General features: G+C 46.0%; 5 protein-coding genes across 5 annotated transcripts; 4 read left to right on the forward strand and 1 right to left on the reverse strand.

Moving 5' to 3' along the window:
• Nucleotides 1-435: 435 nt before the first annotated feature.
• Nucleotides 436-3025, reverse strand: LOC117187698. Its single transcript, XM_033390409.1, has one exon. It carries the CDS (start codon nt 633-635, stop codon nt 456-458), a length of 180 nt encoding a protein of 59 aa, XP_033246300.1. The 5' UTR covers nt 636-3025; the 3' UTR covers nt 436-455.
• A 1568-nt stretch (nt 3026-4593) lies between these two features.
• Nucleotides 4594-6293, forward strand: LOC108160440 (CAAX prenyl protease 1 homolog). Its single transcript, XM_017294450.2, has 2 exons — nt 4594-4783; nt 4942-6293. Exons 1-2 carry the CDS (start codon nt 4691-4693, stop codon nt 6202-6204), a joined length of 1356 nt encoding a protein of 451 aa, XP_017149939.1. The 5' UTR covers nt 4594-4690; the 3' UTR covers nt 6205-6293.
• A 46-nt stretch (nt 6294-6339) lies between these two features.
• Nucleotides 6340-7859, forward strand: LOC108160439 (CAAX prenyl protease 1 homolog). The gene is made up of 2 exons (XM_017294447.2): nt 6340-6485; nt 6541-7859. The coding sequence occupies exons 1-2, from the start codon at nt 6363-6365 to the stop codon at nt 7792-7794; spliced, it is 1377 nt and encodes a 458-aa protein (XP_017149936.1). The 5' UTR covers nt 6340-6362; the 3' UTR covers nt 7795-7859.
• On the forward strand, nt 7831-9620 carry LOC117187695 (CAAX prenyl protease 1 homolog). The gene is made up of 2 exons (XM_033390402.1): nt 7831-8014; nt 8088-9620. The coding sequence occupies exons 1-2, from the start codon at nt 7904-7906 to the stop codon at nt 9387-9389; spliced, it is 1413 nt and encodes a 470-aa protein (XP_033246293.1). The 5' UTR covers nt 7831-7903; the 3' UTR covers nt 9390-9620.
• LOC117187697 lies at nt 9455-10449 on the forward strand. Its single transcript, XM_033390407.1, has 3 exons — nt 9455-9541; nt 9690-10109; nt 10169-10449. The coding sequence occupies exons 1-3, from the start codon at nt 9492-9494 to the stop codon at nt 10395-10397; spliced, it is 699 nt and encodes a 232-aa protein (XP_033246298.1). The 5' UTR covers nt 9455-9491; the 3' UTR covers nt 10398-10449.
• The last annotated feature ends 1020 nt before the right edge of the window (nt 10450-11469 follow it).

Consider the following 11469-nt stretch of genomic DNA (forward strand, 5'->3'; position numbering starts at 1 on the left):
TGCAACAAAAATCAATAATAATAGTAATATTCGAAGTAGAAATAAAATGTGGGGCTTTGTTATATTGTGATGGCTTATTAAGAGTTGGATTTGCTTAGGTTAACATTTTGGATCTCTTCAAAATGGTCTTTATGACACTACACCGTTATGCGCACAGCACTCAGGATTTTGGATTTTGTATTTTGGATTGCGGGTTGCGGATTTTGGATTCCGTTTAATAACAATTTTGCACTTCGCGTGAGTTCGACTAACAACCAAATAATATCGATATAGTTAATATTTATTCACTATTTAATTATTTATAAACGTATCTGCTTCCTTTTTTTTTGTATGTTTTGTTTTTGATTTTTTTGTAACTTTTTCTAAGGTTTTTTTCACAATTTGTGTGAAATTGGAATAGTTGCGTTGTGCGTGTGTTCTTTGGGGCCTTGGGAGGGGTGGGGGACCGGGCCAAGTTAAAACAATACGAAAAACGAATTGTACAGTTTCTTAATTCCGGTGGTCTCACGCTGACGATGGCTTCGGAGTAGGGTATTTTCGATTTTTAACAGCATTTTGTTCCTCAGATACATATAGCTCGATTGCGATTGATATACATTTGACATGCGCTGCAGTCGTATTTCAGATTTCTCCATTTATTGCTGCTAAATCTGCGGATGGCGTTGTACAGTTGATGTGATATGTGGTACAGGTCTCACTGTCACGCGAGGACTTGTGGGATCGCTGGGGCTTGGCTTGCAGTCGCTGCTTGCTGGCTGGATCGTTTCGCTCACTGTCAGATGGCTGGCATTATACAGCTGTTGTTTACTCGCGAATTGCTTTTTCTTCACTGATAACAGAGTGCACTCCCTGTGGAAAATACTCGCTCTGCCTTTGTTCGTAACGATCTGCTCGTTTTTCTTTTCGTCTCAAATTTTCTAGCGTTTACACTCGGAACTCGACTCGACTCAACTCGATTCAGAAAATTTTATGAGTGTGGGGGAGAATATCTGTGCTTTTGTCACTGTGAAATATGCGACATTCTAATTAACGCTGACTTTGGGGTACGGAGTATGGCTTCTTTCACGAAAAAAATGTTATTTCGGTATTTGCTTTTGGAGACACTCGGACACTGTCAGATGGCGATGGCTGACATTCTACAGCAGTTATGTTAGGGTTCTCGGAATGCGTTTCTTAAACTCAAAATAGAATTGATAGCAGAATGCGCTTCTTGGCTGATGACAACTTGATAACTGGATCGGCTGGGGGTTTTGGCTGCGGAGCAACGTTGGACACAACTATTCAGGGCGCGTTTCGAACGTATTCTGTTCAACGCTGGCTGTGCGTCAGGGCTGCGAAGTGAAGTGGCTCGAGTGAGTTTGCTGCGAGCTTAGTCGCTCGGGGCTTCGTGGTACGGGCTCTGGACTCAGGCACGGTACGGGGTATGGTGTGGTCGGCTATGGTACGGCTGTTATCGCCGCGCGCGTGTGTTGGTGTTGGTGTGTCGAGGGGTGTTATATATTAGCTCTTAGTCGGATTTTATTGGAGCCTAATTTTTGTGGCTTTTTGGCGATGCTTGGTGGCTGTTGGTTGGTGGCGAACAGGTTATCGATGCGATCGAAACGTTAATTATTCACAAATGTTCGGATTTCATTAGGCGAATTAACAGCGCGAAAAAGAGTTTGTTTGTTCGGCTCGATTCGATTCGATTCAATTCGGTGTTTCTCGACTCTTGATTTGCACTATTTACGACGGTTGGATTTTCTATACTTTTCGGTGGCTACTGCGATAAGGCTAGCGGCTGCGATTGCGATTGCGGTTCAATGATAATTTGTTTGCCAATTCGATGGTTCGCGGGACTCTTCACTTTTTTGCGGACGGTTCTTTAGAAGGAGTATGGGACCCTGGGCGTTCCCTATAGGAGCACTTTTAGTCCGACGAAGCGAGGCTTCGAAAAGCCCAAAGAGACGGGCATTTTGTGCGGAGAACCTTGGTCGAGCGGCAGCCAACACGGACACGAGGTTAAAATATCAATGAGTTGTGAGAATTTCTGCCGTTAGCGGGAAACTACAGACACAGTTTCGGAATCAGCAAGCCCCAATCAAGCCGAGTGGCCCGACGGCACAGACACTCATACAAACCCCGAGAGCAGAGGCAGAAACGGCACCGATGCTCGCGGCCAGCGAAGACGGAGCGGAGCTGGAGCTGGGGACGACGACGACGACGAGTGCGACTTGCGATTACGGAGGCGGAACGGGAACAACTACAGACACAGACGCACTTTCGGAATCATCCAGCCACCAGTTGTCCAGAGATCTCAGCAAATGGATGTGGATGCTGTCGTTGTCACTGCTGCTGCTGCTGCTGCTGCTACTGCTATCACTCTAATTGATTGTGGCAACAACAAAACCGTACACACACACAAACATTCAATTGAAAGGGCTGTGCTGTGATGTGCTCCGTGTGTGGGAGGGAGAGATACACTTGTTGCTGTTACTTCTGCTTCTTTCTTTTCTGCTTCTCTTCAGCTGTTTTGCACGTTTTGTATCGCTGCCTCTTACTTTACTGCTGCGTCTCCCTGTGAATGCCAACGACGACGACGACGGCGACGATGGAGATACAATAACAAGTCAATTAATGCGAATGGACAGCACTATATAAAAATTTTTCCTCGATTTATGTTGATTGGGCGTTGTTGTATCTGCAATTGGACTCAATTCAGGCTCGTTTCTGCAAATGTGTGCGCGCTGGGACTTTCGATTTAATTTTCGGCTGCTTTTTCGCTGCGCGCGTCGATGACGTATTTCGCGAATATTGTACGAACACGCACAAGTTGAGAAAACTTGGACGTTGGTCGGATCCCGGAGGGAGGTGGTGTGGGTGGCGCTGACCGCTTATTGAGCTTTTCCGCTTTCGATAGACTAGAAGCGTCAGCGTTTAAATATTATGGTTTGACTGGATGGATGGTTTGACTCTGGCCAAGATTGGTTATTACACTCCGCACAAAATGAAAAACGTGTGTCGCCGATGGAAGCTAAAATCTCTTTGGTGGTACTGATTTGGAGAGCGTGCTTCAAACGCTAATATGAACACTAGCCACCGCGGCCCTCTCCGGCTCTCTCCCGCTCTCTCGGGCTCCACTCATTTGTGGGGGCCGTTCCAAAGAGCACGGCCAGCGGCGCTCTTTATGTCTGGCTAAAGCCCCTATCTTTCCATGTGTGTATGTGTGTATGTGCGTGATAGTGCCAGTTTGGAATGCAACAAAAACACGCACTTTTTCCACGAACTATAACTACCATTGAGTTACTGTTACTTCCAATCATTTTATTTGCTATTTTGGGCTGATAACAACAAAGAACTTTGATTATCAACAAGAACAGCTGTTGGCCTTAGTCGCAGTCCTAAGAGAAAGAGAGTGAGTGAGAGAGAGCCAGAGAGAGAGAGGGAGAGAGTGCACCTGCTTGTGTGTGGGCGCTGGGTTCTCTTCAGAGTGGGTCAACCACGATCTTCAGGGTGAACCATAATATACGATCTCCAACGGTAAATAAAAGTTTGTTTCCAGCTTTTCATTCATGATAATTCTATTCATCCATATCCATATGTACTAATTCAGGCGTTAATTAATCAAAGGAAATGCTAATCTGTCGCCGAATTTCTAAATTGAGTTCCTAACGTATTTTCGCTTCCCATCAATCTTTATTTCGTCTTACATCTCCCTTCAATTGTGGAAGGCGAATTAAATATTTCTCAATTGATTTTAAATTGCCATCAATAACAAGGTTCAAGTGAAATGAATTTATTTTGCACATCGAAAGTCAAAGACGCAATTCGCTTCAATGGAATTACCCGCAAATATCCTATGGCAACGGATCCGGGGAATTTGTTGCACGTTTTCAGCACTCATATTCATTGGTGGAACAGTTTAGGAAGCCTATTGTCTTCTTGGTTTTTTTGGCTTCAATTAGCGTCGCCAAATTCGCAGCTGTTAATTTATAAAAGTTAGCAACACTTGGCACAATACGTTTTATGGCCATTGATCAATTCCCTGCACAGTAAAAGGTTTATAAGGCGTAATAAGAAATGAATGAAGCTATGAGACTGCAAATTAGCACGGAAATTAGACAAAGTTGATAAAAAGAGCGGTCTAATTCCAGACAATCAAATTAACATCTCTGCGACTTTATTTGAATTTTAAACGTGGCGCTCAGCGGGCTAGAGCAGCCTGAGCCGTGAAACGGTCATACTGGCCTATACTCCGTTTTACAGCACTTATAGGAATTTCTATCTGACCGTTTACGGTATTTTTAATACTTTTCGAGCCGACGGTATATTTACGGTATATAATGGTATATTTTATCAATTTAATCAATCTATTTTTCATTTTCAACGGTATATAGAAATCCAATAAAAGCAAGTATTTAGAATAGACCAGTTAAGTACAAAATTGATTCATAAATCGTATAAAATTATGTGGGCATGGCTAAATGTTCTATATAGCTGATAATATTCCACGGAATATCAAAAACGAGGAATATGTAAAATAGAACTTGAATTTACGGTATATTTTTTAAATGATATATTGGTATATTTATGAGGGTCAGACGGTATATGATATCGATAAGTCCGACACTGCTTACAAAACTAAGCGACTCGTCATTGGCGCAAAGAAAACTCCCTTTTATTCTAGTTTTTAACATTTGACAGCGTTAAAATGTCGTCAATAGATGCAGACACGGTTCTGTACAGCATTTTGGCTTTAGTTATTATTGAAAACGCTGTGGAGATTTACATATCGCTGCGCCAAGTAAGTATTTTCGCAGGCTGCAATGTGCCGGCACGTGCGAGCGAGACCGAGAGAGTCGGCAATTTGTTTTATCAGCGACGAATGATAAATTTAGAGACTGTTCGTGTTTTTTGGCATTTAATTGTTTCCCTTCTCATCTCTTACCCCGCTGTAACCAGGTGAAAGTATATCGAAATGCACTGAAAGTGCCAGTGGAGCTGACGTCACACATGACGGAGGAGACATTCCACAAGGCGCGCAAATATGGTCTGGACCAGGAGAACTTTGGCATCTTCAAGGCGGTGCTGATGGACGTCGCTTTGCTTTGTCTGGAGCTGCACATCGGGCTGATTGCCGTTGTTTGGAAAATATCGGTGAATGTACTCAACCACCTTGAATGGGACGCCAGCAATGAGATTCTGGTCAGCTGCGTCTTTGTGGTGATCTCCAACGTGATTAGCACATTCAAGTCGCTGCCTTTCAAAATCTACAAAATCTTTGTGCTAGAGGAGACGCATGGTTTCAACAAGCAAACGGCTGGGTTCTTTGCCTGGGATCAGGTGAAGGGATTCCTGGTCACACAAGTACTCATGATTCCCATCACGGCGGCATTGATATTCATAGTGCAACGCGGCGGAGACAACTTCTTCATTTGGCTGTGGCTGTTCACTGGAATGGTATCACTGGTCCTGCTCACCCTCTATCCGATCTTCATTGCTCCGCTGTTTGACACGTATACGCCGCTGGAGAAGGGCCCCCTACGACAGTCGATTGAAGATCTGGCCGCCTCTCTGAAATTCCCCCTCACAAAGCTCTTCGTTGTGGATGGCTCGAAGCGCTCGTCTCACAGCAATGCCTACTTCTACGGATTGTGGAACTCGAAGAGAATCGTGCTCTTCGACACTCTTCTCCTGAACAAGGGCAAGCCAGATGCCTCGGAGCTTTCCGATGATGAGAAGGGCAAGGGCTGCACCAACGAGGAGGTATTGGCCGTTTTGGGGCACGAACTGGGTCACTGGAAGCTGGGCCACGTCACCAAGAACATTGTTATCATGCAGGTTCATCTGTTCCTAATGTTCCTTGTCTTTGGCTACCTCTTCAAATATGCTCCCTTCTATGTGGCAATGGGATTCGAGCCCGGCACTCGTCCCATTCTGGTCGGCTTGCTGGTTGTGTTCACCTATGTGCTGGCGCCGTACAATGCAATCATCAACTTCGCCATGACGATCCTTTCGCGTCTATTCGAGTACCAGGCCGATGAGTTTGCCTTCAAGCTGGGATTTGCGGAACAGCTGGGACGGGCACTGATCAAGTTGAACCTGGACAACTTGGGCTTTCCTGTCTACGATTGGCTGTACTCTACCTGGAATCACTCGCATCCCACTCTCCTCCAGCGCCTGAACCGTCTGCAGGAGCTTAAGGAGAGCAAGAAATTAAACTAGAACAGCATGCTGCGCACAGACCAAAGTTTACACTGTATTCCCTATTTTATAACGTAAAATAAAGAATGGGGGAGTAACCCAAAAGAAAATGATCAATATTTTCAAATCAGAACCGACTGTCTGTTTTAGACTTTCAAAATTTTCAAAATGTACCTAATATGCCAAGTTCTTCGAGTAACATGACTGCATATTTCTGGGACAAACCTGACATAATCCTCTTTATAATGATTGCCGTGTTGGTCGTGGACAATCTCTGGGCTGTCTACCTGTTGATCCGTGAGGTGAGAGCTCCTGAAAGTCCACTTGGTTTGCACTGTTCTGGATGCCTTTTCACAGATAATCGCTGTCCACGAGGTGGAGAAGGTGCCGTCAGTGATTAGTGCGCATCTGCCGCAGGAGCTATTCAACAAAATGCGCACCTACATGATACACAAGAGCTGGTTTACCATTGTCAACACCCTGCTCATAGTGGTCTTCAGTGGGATTATGGAGCTCTATTTTGGCTTCTATCCGTGGCTCTGGAAGGTGGCGACTAAATGCTCATTGTCAAAGTGGATGCAGCACGAGGCCTGCGTTTCCATATTCTTTGTGCTAATGCTGTCCATCTACATGACTTTGAAGGCATGCCCAGGCATGCTCTATGCGAAGATGTGCCTTTCGGACCTGCACAAGAGGAGGACTCAGTCGTGGACGCGTCGGATTTGCTGCGAGATCCTGGAAACCATTCTGGCCGTAATCATCATGAGCTTGGTCGTGGTTTCGATTGTGTTCATGGTCCTCTGGCTGGAGGAATACACTGCCGTGGGACTCTACGTGCAATCACTTCTCTTAACCGTGCTCCTCATACTCCTGGTGCCCTTCCTGATCGATCCTATTTTGGGCAGGCGGGTTCCCTTGGAGAACTTGACCTTGCTCTCAGAGCTGGAGCATCTTACGAATGTTGTGGATTTTCCCATGCACCAGGTGCACATCATACGCGTTAACGATCCCAATGCGTCCAGCAATGCCTTCTTCTACGGGTTCTGCTGCCTGAAGAGGATTGTGATCTTTGACACTCTATTGCTCAACAGGGGGCTGAAGGATTTGTCATCGCTGGAGCCGGAGGAAGTGGGCAAGGGTCTGCGGGACTCTCAGGTGGCTGCCGTCGTGGCACACGAGCTGGGCCATTGGGTCAATGGGCACTTCTACAAAGCGTTCTTCATGTTCCAGCTCCACATGATCCTGATGCTGTGTCTCTTTCACGTGCTCTTCTCCCATGGACCCATCTACCAGGCTGTGGGCTTTGAGGAGGGTCTGCAGCCCATTATTGTGGGCTTCCTAATTGTATTCGGATTTGTGATGACGCCCTACATGACGCTGTCCAACTTCTGCATGCTCTCCGTGACGCGACACTTTGAGTATCAGGCGGACAGCTTTGCCTGGGAGATGGGCTATTCCAAGGATCTGCGCCAGGCCCTGCTGAAGCTGTACGCGGACAATCTGGCGTTTCCCATCACGGATCCCTGCTACTCCAGCTGGAATCACACACATCCGTCGATGTTGGATCGGCTCAATCGATTGGAAAAGCTGCAGCAAAGAAGATCGAGTTGATCTTTTATATTTTGTGACTTTTTCCGGATCACAGTAGGTTCTGATTTATACATATCCATATATATACCGAATGTTGTTGTTTTTTGCTGGGGAAACATGCTCTTGTTAGATGGCTTTCTACGACAACTGGCCAGAGTGGGACTCCAAGGTGGTGCTCGCTTTGCTAATGATCATTGTGGTAGTCGGAAGTGTGTGGGAGATGATACTGACCAAGAGACAGGTAAGCCGGAGGCTCGACTCCTGCACCGACCCTTTGATGGATTCATTCCGTTTTGCGTTCCTTTTGCCGACAGCAATTGGTGTGCCTGAATTCCGTCATCGTTCCCGATGAGCTTCGCGGGATCATTCCACCGGATATATTCCATAGGGCCCGCATCTACGAACTGCACAAGATGGAGCTCATGAGCTGGAAGATTTTGGTAGACATGTTTCTAAGCCTGGTCGAGCTCTTCTTTGGATTCTATCCGTTCCTCTGGGGTCTAGCTGCAACTACGCTGGCAAAAGCCACCCATAAGGAGATCTGGATAAGCCCGATATTTGTATTCTATATGACAATCTACAGCTGTGTGCGATACCTGCCCGTGCTGGCCTACGACAAGTGCATCCTGCAGCTGCGCTACGGGGTCCAGGGGCAGTTCTCCTGGTGCCTCTACTGCTGCGTTGCCATTCCAGCCATCATTCTGACGCAGATTTTACTGGCCCCCATTGCGCTGCTCCTTGTGTTTACCGTGCAGTCGGCCGGCTACTGGTTCTTCCTCTACTTCTGGGGCGCCTGGGCAATATTCACGATTTTGCTGGTCTTCTTGTTCCCCTACTGCTGCATCCCCTGCATTGGCAGGCAACGGAGGCTGTCCGAGGGCACGCAGCTGTACACCGATGTGAAGCGCGTCTGCGACGTGGCCGGATTCCCCGTGAAGCGCGTCTTCATCATCCGCACCAAGAGCATGCAGTACAGCAATGCCTACTTCTACGGCAGCTGCTGCTTAAAGCGGATCGTCCTCTTCGACACGCTGCTGCTCAACAAAGGCCTTGATCCCAGCCAGCTGAAGCCCTACGAGGTGGGCAGGGGACTCACAACTCAGCAGGTGACTGGCGTGGTGTGCCACGAGTTGGGCCACTGGAAGTACGGACACTTCTACAAGACCACGCTGGTCATGAAGCTGCACTTCCTCCTGACCATGCTGCTCTTCGGCGTGCTCTTCCACTGTCCCCAGCTGTACAAAGGTGTGGGCTTCGCATCAGGAATTACTCCCATCATCGTCGGCTTCATCATCGTCCTGCGCTTCGCTCTGACCCCATATTTGACGCTTGCCAACTTCCTGATGCTGTGGATGATGCGGCACAACGAGTTTGCTGCCGATCGCTATGCCCATCGTCTGGGCTATTCCGCGCAGCTCAGCTCGGCCCTCATCAAGATCTACGCCGATCACATGACCTTCCCGGTCTTCGATGATTGCTATTCCAGGTGGCATCACACGCATCCCACGATCCTGCAGCGACTGGCCTATCAGCGTTTCTTGGACTACAAAGCCGCTACCAAGACTGAGGACTCTGTCAAGTCCTTTGGCAAGATTCGGAAAACAGACTCAGCGTGAAGTAGTCCCTGAAATTTGCTTCGCATTATCTGTTACCTTATTTTGAGAATTAACATAAAATTGTCCGTACGACACGAACACGAACACGAACACAAATGGGCAATGGCTAAATTTGGACCGATTACAAAATTGACGGTCAACATTGGCAAGGGGTGAGTGGAGTCGAATACGAATCGAATCCTAATGGCCTTCTCTGTTAATACTTGACAATAAAGAATACATTTTGGAGCACTCTTATGGTGTTACACACCCACTATTATCCGATTACTTCCTCTGAAACCCCGCGCTTCTTTTTCCCAGGGAAACACGCATCAGTTATGGAAATGCCTCTACACGTGTGATCTATGCGAATCCCTCGGGGCTTGCCTTCCCTGGGGGAATGATGGATCCTAGTCTAATCAGCGATCCCTATATGGAAGACAATCGATATCGCCCGGAGTCCTTCCTACAACGACACTTCTCCCTTCTGGCTAAGCGGTTACCCAATTTAATGGGTATCACTGCCCCGGATTCCAGTGAAGTAGAAGACCCAGTTAACAAGGATGTCGTCTGGTATACCTGGCACTCGGAGGAAGTTGAAAAGCTCGAGCCACAGCGGGTCGAGTTCATAGAATGGAAAGCTCCAGAGACAGGAACTGTAAAGATCTTCAATCGGTTTTGGCATTTGCAGAACTGCTTTGCCAAGAAACGTCTCAGCCATAAATCGGAGTCGCCCAAGTGGTAAGCAACCATCAAAACCCAAACCTTGAGTCCAAAATCTATCCAAGAAACTCTTGTAGCTATTGTCTGAAAATAAAGCAGATCACGGACCACATTAAAGATCTCATTGCCTCGGAACTGCCGGAGCATCAATCAGTTGATGATGACGCATCCAAGCCTCATGTTTTTGACACCAAAATCAAGGAGGTGAACGACTCGCTCAAGCAACTGCATGATCTCCTGGAGCTCCAGGAGCAATGCAATCGAAACCAGCTACTCCGTACAAGAGGGGACACGGACACCCAATAAAAATAAATCATTTCATTTGGTGTGCTGACCCGATGATGTCTGCGTAATTGTATTTAATTTGTTAAAACATAGTATCTGTCATACATACATAGTACATCCATATAGATATTCGATATTCGGGTATTGCCCGCTAATGGGTTTCTTTTTGTTGTTGTTGTATCGCATATAGAGAAAGTCGGTTTTCGAAGCTTTACCATGTGTGAACAGTACGAGTATCTTATGTATTAGCGTTAGTACCATATATAGAGTTGTATCGTAATTAGTTTATTTATATGTATCTTTAAGTTGGCATTTACGGACGCGTACAAGTTCTCCGACTGCAAAGAACGGACTGTTTTTATACTTTTTTCGACCCGATCAGGGCACCATTTGAGTAACTTGCGTAATGTTCGATTTGAAATGTAATCAAATGTTTTTGCGACTTAAAGCTTACAATTTAATTAATATACTTTATATATATATGTATATAGATAGGTTTGTTTTGTTTTGGTTTCTTGGAAAAATAGACTTGAAATTGCATAGGATTAGTATCGATTTTGGAAACTCGAAAGGGCTAAATCATAGCTGTGTAATTATATAGTAATAGCACCTTGAAAAAACGTTCTAGAAGTAGTTCAGATAGATAGCTTTATGGGTTAACCTTTGATTTTCCTATAGATTTCGTTTAGTTTTAGAGTAGTCAAAGCTGTTCCAATTTTATTTAAAAAGATAAATAAGAGACTCCTCTTGTGTGTGCCCTCGGGTGGAAAATCCTTTTGCAGCACTTACACAGACAACAAGGACGACTGCCAGATGCGTTCCAACTGTGACTGATGTTGCAACAGCCAGAACAGAACGCTCCAGGCTCGTGCACGATGGTGTCGTGTCAGGTGATGTTGGAACAAGCCCCACCCTCGGGCGGTTCCAAGTGCCTCTTGATTGATTGATTGATTGATGTTTGTGGTGGAGAACTCTACCATAAAATGAGTGCAGGCTAATTTCGTTTTACATTTACACGGAATACAATCAGATCGAGGCTTGGCAAAATGTACGATTAGCACACCAAAAAGTATAGTGCTGTGTTGCATAAATA

Source organism: Drosophila miranda, chromosome 3 (assembly GCF_003369915.1).
Source record: "Drosophila miranda strain MSH22 chromosome 3, D.miranda_PacBio2.1, whole genome shotgun sequence".
Lineage (NCBI taxonomy): Eukaryota > Metazoa > Arthropoda > Insecta > Diptera > Drosophilidae > Drosophila > Drosophila miranda.